This window comes from Eurosta solidaginis, chromosome 1, assembly GCF_040869045.1.
Source record: "Eurosta solidaginis isolate ZX-2024a chromosome 1, ASM4086904v1, whole genome shotgun sequence".
NCBI lineage: Eukaryota > Metazoa > Arthropoda > Insecta > Diptera > Tephritidae > Eurosta > Eurosta solidaginis.
This window is the reverse complement of record NC_090319.1, coordinates 117,636,015-117,649,636: the sequence shown is the minus strand read 5'-3', so window position 1 is coordinate 117,649,636 and position 13,622 is coordinate 117,636,015. Positions and strand designations below refer to the sequence as shown.

General features: G+C 33.8%; 1 protein-coding gene across 1 annotated transcript in view; it reads left to right on the top strand.

The window, feature by feature from the left end:
* Positions 1–8,425, top strand: part of opa (odd paired) — a 156,992-nt gene extending 148,567 nt beyond the window's left edge. Inside the window, exons 2-3 of the mRNA XM_067761597.1 lie at positions 3,126–3,295; positions 6,542–8,425. Of these exons, the coding sequence (XP_067617698.1) occupies positions 3,126–3,295; positions 6,542–7,225 (854 nt within the window). The 3' untranslated portion in view covers positions 7,226–8,425. The remainder of the gene's footprint in view (positions 1–3,125; positions 3,296–6,541) is intronic.
* The last annotated feature ends 5,197 nt before the right edge of the window (positions 8,426–13,622 follow it).

The window sequence follows — 13,622 nt, the reverse complement described above, 5'->3', positions numbered from 1 at the left end:
TGTAGGGAAATGTAAAATTTTATGGTTTTTTAAATTATCAAACTTTTAAAGTGTGTGCACACTAAGCGACACGACACGTAGCGACACGTTCCACAAAATATTCGCGGCATTTTTGCCTAATTGGTCAACTTGGTCGTGTCGTGTCGTCCGACTGCCGCTATGTGCGCATGGTTTCACAAGAATACATGCAAAGAATATTTTGTCGCTACGTGTCGCGCCGCTTAGTGTGCACGCACTTTTATAAGGGAATAAATTAAATATATTTTTTATTGATTTTACGTCAACACAACATAAAATACATAAGCTCTATACAGAGCAAAAATAAAAAAATCTAACCGACTAGTATTGCAAAAAAAAATTGAATCTAAAATTTTTGTACAGCTTGTTTTTTTTAATATTTTGCAATGCGAACCAATTTTGATTTGTTTAGTGTTTGTTATAATAAAGAGTAAGTATTTACTCTCCTACAGAAAATGTTAATTTTGGTAACATAACGGCTGATCGTAACGGCATAAACGAATCGAAATAAATATAGACTTCCATATATCAAAATGCTCTGGATGAAAAAAGGAATTTATTTAGCCATGTCCGTCCGTCCGTCTGTGCACACGATAAATTGAGTAAATATTGAGATATTTTATTGAAATTTGGCACTTATGTCCCATCGATAATTAAAATAAGCGTTAGGTATATAACATTTTGGAAAACACAAAAGACCTGATTATTTAGTAGATAAATAATACACCTAGAATGTTGAAATTTTATCTAGGCTATATTAATTTGGGCCAATTTTAAGTTAAGTTTGTTGTTATTGGAGCTTTCCGGCCGATAATTTCAAGACAGAACACAAGTTTTTCTTTTTCACCTACGCGTTTCGATGGGTATTTTCTATCTCCCTCGGGGAGGCTGTATATTTTAACATAAAAATATAAACATAAAACAAAACAAACATTAACATATTTAACAGTTAAAACTTCACACAACTCTTTAACAGACTTTCCACTTACATTCAATGTTAAATAACGGACTTCAAAACAATAGGTAGCATCGCACGCAATAACAAAATAAAATTGGTACATAAACCAAATCAAACTTTAAGTACAATATTTACACAAACAAAAGACAAAATCGACAAAGAACAACAACACAATGTAGTATACCAAATCCAATGTAATGGGAGTGCAGCCGAAAATTGCAAACAAATATACATTGGAACAACAAAGCGATCGCTAGGCGTCCGAATAAATGAACACAGACTTTACGCGAAAAAAAAGAAAACAACAATAGCACTATGCGAACATTTAACCATCACAGGACTCACAGCCGACTTCAAAAACACGAGAATATTAGATATTGAGGGGAAAGAAAGAACACTAATGACGCTGGAAGCATTGAGAATACAACAAAAAATCAACAGTGCTATGAATTATAAAGAAGACGTCAATAACATCAACAGTGCTTACATGACGGCATTATCAGCTAGTGGACGATTCCGTGCAGATGAATGAATTAATGTTAAGTGTTGTTTATTTATGTTTAGTAATGTCTATATGTTTTAATAAAGTTATTTAACATTGAATGTAAGTGGAAAGTCTGTTAAAGAGTTGTGTAAAGTTTTCACTGTTAAATATGTTAATGTTTGTTTTGTTTTATGTTTATATTTTTATGTTAAAATATACAGCCTCCCTGAGGAAGATGGAAAATACCCATCGAAACGCGTAGGAAAAAAAGTTAAACTTGTGTTTTGTCTTGAAATTATCGGCCGAAAAGCTCCAATAACCACAAACTTAACTAAAAATTGGTCCAAATTAATATAGCCTAGATAAAATTTCAACATTCTAGGTGTATTATTTATCTAATAAATAATCAGGTCTTTTGTGTTTTCCAAAATGTTATATACCTAACGCTAATTTTAAATATCGATGGGACATAAGTGCCAAATTTCAATAAAATATCTCAATATTTACTCAAGTTATCGTGTGAACAGACGGACAGACAGACATGGCTAAATAAATTCCTTTTTTCATCTAGAGCATTTTGATATATGGAAGTCTATATTTATTTCGATTCGTTTATGCCGTTACGATCAGCCGTTATGTTACCAAAGTTAACATTTTCTGAAGGAGAGTAAATACTTACTTACTCTTTATTATAACAAACACTAAACAAATCAAAATAGGTTCGCATTGCAAAATATTAAAAAAACAAGCTGTATAAAAATTTAAAATTTTTTACCAGAAATATTTCTTGTTATAAGCCGAGTATGTGTATCTAGTTTTGTTACAAGAGTTTTTTTTGAAGCTCTAGAAATTTGGTGTAATGCCAGATTGAAATAAGGGCGTGGCACCGCCCATTTAAAAAAACAAAAATGCCACCCAATTTCCTCTTACAATAAAACTTGGTAAGTGAAGTACCATTGATATACAATTATTTTTCGGTAATATATAGCTTACTATTCTAGTCTACGGCCCTTTTAAAAATCTTGTTTACCTTTTATCATACCCTACAATGAAAACGTTTTCGCCAACTTGGTGGATAATTACATTTAAAAAGGGTCTTTTAGAAAACAAATTTTTAGTGGTAATTTTCGTAATTGATATAGATGTGTATACCAAATTTACCAATACAAAAATTTCAAAAAGTGGGTTCATGCTCCTTTTGGAAACGAAGTTAATCATTGTGTGCCCTTAGTGGCTTATATAAAATTTTATTGGCCTATCGTGACCTTTTTCATGCCAACTGAAGAAACTTCACATATGTTAAGAATGGTAACGCCCATAGTCTATTTGAAAATTTAAGATTTTCAATTTAATTTTCTAGAGATTTGCTACATAACTTCTTGCAATATTCACGATCAACTTAGCTCCATTAGCGGTCTTTTTATTCTCACAGTTTTTAACATAAAAATTAGGAATGGCAACTAATAATATTATATTCTAAAGTTCTAGAATCTGGCGAAGCTGAATTTTCCCATTATTGAACTTATTAGGAAAAAAATATTTAATTTTTTTTTTGAGCATGCGTACATGCATACATACATATGCGTTTATTGTACTTACACCTAGTTTTGAATTCAGTTATAACTTTGTTTACTTAACTCCTTTTTATTTATTATTTTATTACAGGCGAGAAACCCTTCAAATGTGAACACGAAGGTTGTGATCGGCGATTTGCTAACTCCTCGGATCGGAAGAAACACTCACATGTGCACACATCGGACAAACCGTACAATTGTCGCATCAACGGCTGTGATAAATCTTATACTCATCCCTCTTCACTGCGTAAACATATGAAGGTAAGCTTATTTTAAACAAAACATTTACTTTTCGAATTCATTATAAAATTTCATACTTCTACATTTCTGGTACCAAAGTCGGTTGCCAGGAGTTTCTTTGATTCCCTGCTCTAAGCTCATATCTGCATAAACTTTATACAGGTCGTCATTAAATTTTCTTCGATACGCACCGTCTGCATCAGTTGAAGGGTAAAGAACTTTTCAATCGAATACTCCAAAGGGCGTCCCATCTTCCTTCGACACCATCTAAGATTCCTACCCATACACCAGGAGAGATATGAAGAAGAATTAACTTCTGAACTGCCTACGCAATAGCACACGTTCGAAAATGTTTTGAGTCGATGCATGCTTTTAGCCAACTCTTCGCATTCACGTTTGTGCAGCCTGTCATTTAAACCCGCTTTATTATTTTGAACCAAAACATTGCTATTTTCGCCTTGTTGTTGTTGTTGTTGTAGCTATAACACCACTGCTCGAAGATTTTTGGGAGTATTATCGATGTTAATGGTCCTTTGCCGGATATAGATCCGGCACGTTCCAGTAACAAGCGCCATTAAAGTGCAAGCCCCACCATCTCGAGAACAATTTAATATGACCATATTGAACCTTTTAGGCCATCCCGCCCTCCACCCCCTACTTCCATGATGAACTTGCTTTCGCTGGAGCCTCGTCTGCTAAAGTAACAGGATTTGCCACTGTTCGGTGAGGTTGACAATTGGGTTGGAGAAGCTTAATATTTCGCTGGCACCCCCTTGAAAGGGTTGTGATACACAACCCCTAGAATAATTTGGGTATTTTAGTCGCCTCTCATGACAGGCATACCTGCCGTGGGTATATTCTGAGCCCCCTATTCAGTTGGGTGTGGCATTTTCAGCGCAACCGATGCTAAATTTTCCTCAAAAAATGTAATTAATTGACATAAAATTATTGCAAGTTTCTTAACACTCGCGCCTAAAGAGCCCTATGCAGTTCTTAAGAAAACCAATAAATTCATATAAAATGACACTCAAGAACGCTTAAGAAAAATTCCGGCTTATAAATTATCTTACGCAGTTCAAAAGAAATGTCTACTACTATTTTCTAAAAAAAATTTAGGAACAAATTCACGCGGAAACTTTAGTTTTGCTAAGAAAAGGTTGATTGTGCATTGTGTGCATCATCAAAGGTCAACATTTCTTGGCTGCTCCTATTTCCATGCAAAAATAAATCCAAATACTTTTTAGCGTTTACTTAAGAGCTTAGTAGGGACCTTAAGGCGGATTAATATTAAGGATGAAGCGATACTAGTAAATACAAGTAGATAGCATCGATAGATGCCTTTGGTTAGATACCAAGAATATTTGTAATCGATTACTTTTTAGCGAGTATGTACTGACTTGTTATCTGCAAAAAATAGTTGTATCAAAACACGATTTATCGAACAATTTATCACCGCAAATTTCTTTCTGGCCAAAGTTATCATAATGAATTAAATGAATAAGGTGCGATATACCTTCGAGCAAATATGGTTCGAACTTCTCTTCCAATTAGCCTCGTGCTACAAGCAAATGAATTTTCGGAAGCTTTTTTATACTCAGCGTGCTTTGCACACAGAGTATATTAACTTTGATTGGATAACGGTTGGTTGTACAGGTATAAAGGAATCGAGATAGATATAGACTTCCATATATCAAAATCATCAGTATCGAAAAAAAATTTGATTGAGCCATGTCCGTCCGTCTGTCCGTTAACACGATAGCTTGAGTAAATATTGAGATATCTTCACCAAATTTGTTACACGAGCTTACCTGGACCCAGAATAGATTGGTATTGGTTCATTTTTATATATATAAGATTTTGGAAAACACAAAAGACCTGATTTTTTAGTAAATAATACACCTAGAATGTTGAAATTTGACGTGTGGACTGATATTGAGACTCTTGATAAAAATTAAAAAAAAAAATTGTTTAATGGGCGTGGCACCGCCCACTTGTAATAAAGTAAATTTTACATATATTATTAATCATAAATCAAAAATCGTTAAACCTATCGTAACAAAATTCGACAGAGAGGTTGCTTTTACTATAAGGAATGCTTTGAAGGAAAATTAACGAAATCGTTTAAGGTCCACGCCCACTTTTATATAAAAGATTTTTAAAAGGGTCGTGGACGAATAAAATAAAAAAAAGAGCTTTATATCAATGGTATTTCATTTCCCAAGTGGATTCATACCAATAATAGGAAAAAGTTCAAATTTTAAAAAATGGGCATGGCACCGCCCCTTTTATGACTAAGCAATTTTCTATGTTTCGGGAGCCATAACTCGAAGAAAAATTAACGGATCGTAATAAAATTCGGTACACAAATTTTCCCTATTGCAGGAAATATTTCTAGTAAAAACGGACGAGATCGGTTGAAGACCACGCCTACTTTTATATAAAAGATTGTTAAAGGGGACGTAGACGAAAATAATAAGCTATGCCTTAGCGAAAAAGGGCTTTGAATCAATAGAATTTTACTTTCTAAATTGAATTGTAACACTAAATTGGAAAACACTAAAATTTTTGAAAATGGTTGTGGCCCCGCCCCTTTTATGACTAAGTAATTTTCTAGGTTTCGGGGGCCATAACTTGAAGAAAAATTAACATATCGTAATGAAATTGTGTACACATATTTTCTTATAGCAGAAAATATTTCTAGTAAAAATGGACGGGATCCGTTAAAGACCACGGCAACTTAGATACAAAACAAGTTTAAAAGGGTCGTAGACTAGAATAATAAGCTATAACTTAGCAAAAAATAGTTCTGAATCAATGATATTTCACTTATCAAGTTTTATTTTAAGAGGAAATGGGGAGACATTTTTCTTGCAAACGGGCGGTGCCACGTGTTATGTAGAAAAGTAATTTATATGAAATGAAATGTACAATTGAAGCTCACGCTGAGTATATAATGTTCGGTTACACCCGAACTAAGACACCTATACTTGTTACGAAGTAAATTCAATTTCGGTTGCTCTCAAACAATTTGTATGTGCATCACACGTTTTTGATAGATAACTGCCGCAATGCCTATTTATTAGTTTGGTCTGTTAGGATGTTCATTTCCTACTGATATTACAATACACATTTAATGAACCTATGTACATATATACTCTTGTGAGTGCTTTGCGCATTTACCAAAATATATTAACATAATAATAAATGAAAATATCTTCGTATACCCCATTAAAATGTCTAATATACAAAATTTACTTTAAATTTCAGGTGCATGGCAACATTGATGAGAAATCTCCTTCGCACGGCTATGATAGCGATGGCGACGAGTCGTCTTCGTCTAGTATCGTTACCGGCGGTGCTCAAACTCCACCGACCAACCGCCTAACAGCAGACAACAACAATGGTATCGGTAACAAATCCTCCCCACACTCTATTAAGTCAGAGCCAAGTAACCACAGTGAAATGCATGGTGTCATATATTTAGGGACAACTAGCGGGGGCAGCAACTCTACAGGCAGTTCACATCTACATCATTCACATGCACATCACGGAGCTAATATAGGAATCAATGGTAGTGGTGGGACGGGAAACAGTAACAATAATCAATCAACCAAATCACCGGCTCTTCAACTGATGGCTACATCAGCAGCGGCATACCTGGCACCACCTCTAGGACCACCTCCATCACTAACAGCGGCGAGCTCACATCATCATCATCAGCAATCAAGTTCGCCGAGCGGCAGCAATGCAGCAGCAACTTCAATGCTAGTGAGCGGTCATCATAATCATCATCTGCTCTATCATCCAGCGGCACAGCATCATCCACCCAGCGATTGGTATCATACAGCTACTCCGCCGGCAGCCGCTGATGCAATGAATCCGCTGAATCATTTCGGCCATCATCATCATCACCATCATTTAATGCACCCGGGGGCGGCTACTGCTTATTGAAATTGGTGAGATGATAAAGAGAGGGGCAACTAGAGGATAACATAAAGCTAATAATATTTGATCACTAGTCTGCTAGTTATTGGAGGGTACTGAATGAAAGTTAGAAATGAGTGAACAATCAGTAAACAAAAAAAAACAGCAGCGCATGTAAAATTCTCTTAGATGCATTTTCTGTTACAGATATAAGCTATTAAATAAAATAAATATCTACCTGAACATTTATTTGATATAAGCTTTGTGAAAAGGGCAGGCCTTAGCTTAGTGCGTTAAAAACATTTTTTTGCCATAAAACATACCACCGGCAGGTGCAAACGTGCTAAATACCATTTTTCCAAAAAATTACATTTTGATGCAGTTTGATAGAGCAGGAGCTAATTCATTGATCTGGTATAACAGTAACATTAAATATTGGCCAAACACAAAGTTAATCTACTTTATGATGGGTCCATTACCTATACTTTGAATGAAAAATTTCAAATAGTTTTCTGCCTTCCTTGTACAAATTTGTATGCCGCTTAGCAGGTTTGCACTCTAAGCCGACTATATATGTACATATATATGCTATAAGATTTTCATCTTTATGAAATTCATTACAGGAAGTGCTGTTTTAAATTATTTTTAAAGGGAAAACATAAAAATAACCAATGTAACGAAGCAATACACAGTGCCATGATTCATGCGTAATCAAAAGCCAAAATATGGCAGATGAGAATTGAATTATGGACACATAACAGCCAAAGTTACAGATTAAAAATTGCTTAAAATAATGTAAAAGCTTGGTACACTAGTTTACTATTTCTCGTGTGAAACAAACGAGATAGACTTGACAGTTTTCTCAGCATACATTATGAAAATTAGAAAATTGCTGCTTACAGTGATATTTTTTCTGTGGAATTAAAAAAACACACTTCAGTTTTCTGCACGTGAGCAGACGCGACATGATTTCGCGCGCAACTGTACTCTAGACTAGGCTTTTTGTTACATCTCAGGATTAGAATTAGGTATTGATTTATTAGGACCTGATTATTGTTTTAATAAGAAATGCCCTAATAAAAGATATCTGAAATCAATAATAATTTATAAGAACATTTACTTATCATATTATCAAAACTGAAACTTGTAATACACCATGATGTGTGATACTTTTAACCACAGATTTTATAACTACAGAAGTTAACAGGAAAGCAGTAAATCGGCCAAAAATTGTAATTTCCTTTGATGCATACGTGATAAATTTCTTTATTGACTGGATAATTTCAAGAAATAATTTTATAAACGGAATCTTTCTTGAGCATTTTAAATCTTAACAAAGCTAAAATAAAGATTTGTTGCAAGTTAAAGAAATATGTAGTTGTTTCCAAAAAATGGTTTCATAAAATAAAGGGTTAAAAAAAGGTTCAAGCTAAACTAGTCTTCGTTCAAATATTCGAAGTGGCCTACACATTTATAAGTATCGACAATGGCTGCCGACCGGACTTACTAAACCTCTCCATTTATACTGATAAGGTTTGCTATTTTTATCTGCAACGAGTGAACCATGTTAGTTTTCTACAGTGAACTTCGAAAGAGTTATAGACCAGTCCGTTTGAGTTCATTTTTATATTTACATAATTAGATACCAAGAGTATTTCATCAACTTGTACAAAATATAGATGATTGACAACTTTGAAGTCCAAGGTTATATTATTGTAAATTACTTAACATTTTATGCGTAAACTTGGCGTTCCACCACTGAGACTTTTTTGGCGCAGAAGTAAAAAAATGGTAAGTCAATCTTTGGGGTAATTTTCGGCTTCAAAACTATATCTGTGCAAGTTTAATTAGGATTCGAAAATATAAATAAAAGAGCTGCAGGTTGAAGCATTTCAGAGATAGAAGAGTTGAAAAGATCCCAACTATTTTTAAGTAACAGTAAGAAACTACAATCCATTACAGAATTATATTTTTTATAGTTTTGACCTAAAAATACTACAGAAAAATATTAAGATCTACATATGTATGTATGTTTATAAAGAGGATCGTTTTGAAAATAAAAATTCAAATAAATCTTGTTTGTAAAAATATAGTTTCCAAAAACGAATTTTCATAATATGCAAAAACACGATTTTAGGTGAAAAAATGCCAATGCAGAAATACCAACGTTGTAAATAACAGCTTCCATGAATTTTTCAAATCTAGTTCTACGAAAACTGATTTGCGTATGTGATCGTTTTTATCTTCTCATTTAACTTCTTTTACACTGGTGCACTTTTTAGGAAGGGAGTCCAGTCCTGGAAGGTTGAACGAAATTCCAATGCGGCCAACGTAAACGGTATTTGGAACCAATTTAAGTGTAGTTTCAGTCAGATTATTTATACACATTGTAAACTTGCAACCCATTTACGATTCAACTCTCTTATCATCCTAGTTGATTTTTTAGAGAGCACTTCTACATACTACTTGTACTTATAAAAAAGTCAAATTTGGGGGAGTATTTTCAAGTTGGTTCTAGGGATGAAACGATACTAGTAAATACAAGTAGGTATCAATATTTTTAGTCCGGTACCAAGAATATTTGTAATCAATACTTTTGTACCGAGTACGGTGGTATCGAAACACGCATGTTTTACCGAAAAATTTATCACGGCACATTTCTTCTGCGCTCAGTTTATCATTGTGCATAGTTGGCATTAATGAACTAAAATACGTTTAAATGAATTGATATGGCACCACAGTGCACTTACCTTCATTTTTTGTGAATTATATTTTACCCCGCTCTTGATCAAATTTTACTACCGAACAATGAAGTTGCAGATTTTAGATAGGCAATGTTAGGTTAAATTAGCTGATCCGTGAGAACCTCACCTAGACTGAATGAGTCCATAGTGTTAACAGATGTTTGCTCAACAGCTAAACTCAAAAAACCTATCAGAAACCAGGACCTGTGTTATAAAATAGCTCCGTACTCTTGGCCAATACTATAAACTTTCTAGAACCTATGCTACTTGTTGTTTCTAGATCTGATAGCCGTGCGAGCATAGGGCACGAGCACAAAATGTGCTCGGTCGTCCCCTGCTCCAACCCGCATTTCCTACATCTGTTATCGCTGATAATTTAAAAGCATGTGACGCTAGAAAGCAGTGTCCAGTCAGAATACTACGTATAGTCTCCTTTTTTCAATGATAAGAGTAACTTTTTTAGTCGAAGGTTTCTGCACATGGTCTTCGACACTTTGCAGCTCCGCGCTTGGTTCCACGCCTTTCCCACTTGGCCGATCATGTTCAGTTCCCGCCTTCTTTCCATCTCGCCCATTATGATTTGAACATCTACGATACAAGCTTCGAGCGGCACTCCCAGATTTCGGAAAACAATAAAATCTCTAACTTACCACAAAAACTCATGTGGAGAAGTTTTGCTGCAGTGCTGATAGTTCTGCTGCTGCTTGAATGTTTTGAAGACACATGTTCAGCTACATTTACCTGGCAGCTTCATGCAGCGAGTTATGTCAAATAATCAGCAAAGTTTTTAAGCTCACTTAATATTGATTACATTAATCCAAAATCAGCTTTTATATTCACAAAAATTGATTTGACAGAAATGACGCAAAAATATTTGTTTATTTGGCATTTTTCTTTGTACTTGTTTAGGTTTTTCATTACCCAACACTAATTATATTCAGCAAATTTTGTTTGAACAAGTAGAGTAATTGCGGGTGTTGTGGTACAGGCGGGTAATAAGGCACAACAGCTTTTCTCGATAACTATAAATGTGAAAGATCCGGGATCTATCTAGATACATAGCTTGGCGTTCTCAAAATAATAACGATGCATCATTTGACTTTTGTTTTGCACGTTATGTTGTGAGTTAGTTTTATTGAAACTTCGTGGTGGTCAAATCGAGAATTTAAAACCACATTCGTTAATCGTAAGTAATCAGATAGTTTTATGTGTGTGAATGGATATGCAATGTTTTGTATTGATTTGTGTATAAATAATTATTTTAAAATTATGTGATAAAACTCGATGGCGGCTATTGTGGTATAGGTAAATACGGGTAAGTGGTCGTTCCTCATACTACTCTGCAGCGAACGTCAAGGAGTGAGAAGCCGAAAGAACTGTTGGGAACTAAACTAAGACAACCTCCAATTTTAACAGCAGCCATTAAGGGAGGCTCATTGAAATATTACTTAGAAACGATTCGAGACATTGGGGGCTAACATATGCAGATATCCCATCTTTAGTCTATGAAATTGCGAAACAAAAAATATTCCCAATAAATTCTCACTTCTGCTGAGTAAGGTTCTCATTAAGGATCATAACTTGCAATACCGCCAGAGATAGGTAGATTCGTACCACATTTTTTTATATTCCCGCATAAAACCCTCAATTCTCTTCTCATAAAGGACGTTCCACCTGGGCCAGCTTCTGTGTGTCATTTGTCAGGATGGGTTCAAGCTCCCATTTTCACGAAACCATCTGAATATGTACCTGTGCTGCTTATATTGTGCGGATAGTATAGTCACGCAAGGAATATAGAAGCTATTTATCTTGCACGGCTAATAAAATTATCATTCCTACTAATTCATTTGATGATTCCAGTTTAAGTGGTAGTCAAGAGTTAGTCAAGTTTTCAGACATTTCATCAACAAAAGAAACTTTATGTTACTATTGCGGAAAACTCTTTGGGGATGATGCTTTTATAAAACCATGGGTGTCCTGTCTAAAATGCGAGGAAATTTGGGCATATTAAAAGTTTATTTCCAATTGTAATCTTTGTATTTCGTGAAAATAAGTCTATGATTTTTGAAATAGTCCACCCAGTTTAATTACAATTTGCCAGTTTTTGAAACGAGGTGAATTTTTTTTTTGCGTTTCTTGTGAGGAACTATCTTACAGACTTACGGCCGTTTTCTCATATGAACTTTAAAATTAATCTGCCCTATAACCAGAAAATTTGTTCAAAAATAATGTCTTTATCGGACAGGTAAAGTTTAAAGTTTCCTTGAGAAAACTGTCCTTAATTATTTGAATTTTTCAAAGTCTAATACCGATTTCACACAGAAACTTAATGGAATCACAATTAGGTTTAACGAAAACATTAAATTTTCCTTTTCAACCAGGGCATTTTTTGCTTTATTAACGAACATCTATCAGCAGCCTCAAAAAATAATTATGCTTTTTACAAAAAATAATTAAAACGGATAACAAACCCTTTCTATTTAACTTTAAAGACAGTGAAAATAAAATGCATGTGTAACTATTCATAGACGTTGCACCTAACCAAATATGTGCCTATTTTTAAAAAAGCCTTATTATCTTTTGCTGCAATAATAAAAAATTAAATTTTTCTGATAATTTTCTATTTTTTGTAAATTATTGAAACAAAATGGTTTTAATGTAGAAAACTTAACTAATTAATTTTTACTTACACCTTTGTCTGAAATTGGCTATTATAATTTTTGTAAGTTTTAAAACATTTCTTTCCTTATTTTGCAGTTTTTAATTAAAATTTTAGTTTTCAATCTAAAATCACATTATTATTTAGGGCTGGGTGTGGTATATCTATACCACATTAACCAGCATGGTATACGATATAACCCCCCAATTTTTTTAAAAACCTCTTTATGAGTTATAAGATATTTTTTCAATCTCTAAAACTTTCAGCTGAAAGGACATAATTTCTAGCTTCCTTTATTCGCGATTCTTGTAGCAACTTGTCAACCCATTTTCATTGAAAATTAATGCAAATTCTTCTATCTGAACCTGCATTTAGCGCCAAAATTTAATTGCAAAATGTATATTTTATGCATGCAAAAAGTTTACAAAACTGCCGCGCACAGAGTTTGTTATATTTTCTAGCTGAAAATTCCGTTATAAATTTTCTATTCAAATACTTGTATGCAGTAAACTTTTGCAGTAAAATGAAAAGCTTTCTACGTTTTCTATGGATTCAAGACAAAGAGAATACCCCTAATATAAATAAAATTATTATTTCACGAATAAAGTTGATTTAAGTTGTGTATTCGGGCACAGCGTTTTTAAAGAAAAAACAAAACTTCCATTTCAAAGAAAAAAATGGAGAAAAAACAGCCAAATGTAAAAAAAAACATGACAAAATACAAACTGGCTCGTTTTTTTAGCACACTAGATCGTATTTTTCATTAGTATTAAAAATTACAGGAAAAATATCTAAAAATAATATTAGTCCATATCAAAAAGGCAGTAAAGTGTAAAAAGCGAAATCGGAGAAAATTGAATTTTTGCGTGGCAAATTTAAGATTTTTCAAGTAAACTTAAAATCTAAGACTTGGTTTGATCTTCCACTATGAATTTTAAGTGACCCTTTATTTAGTTAGTGAGTAAATTGTAATCGCAGTAATTTATTGGCATTAAAATTCCTAAAACGCAGTTAGTGCATA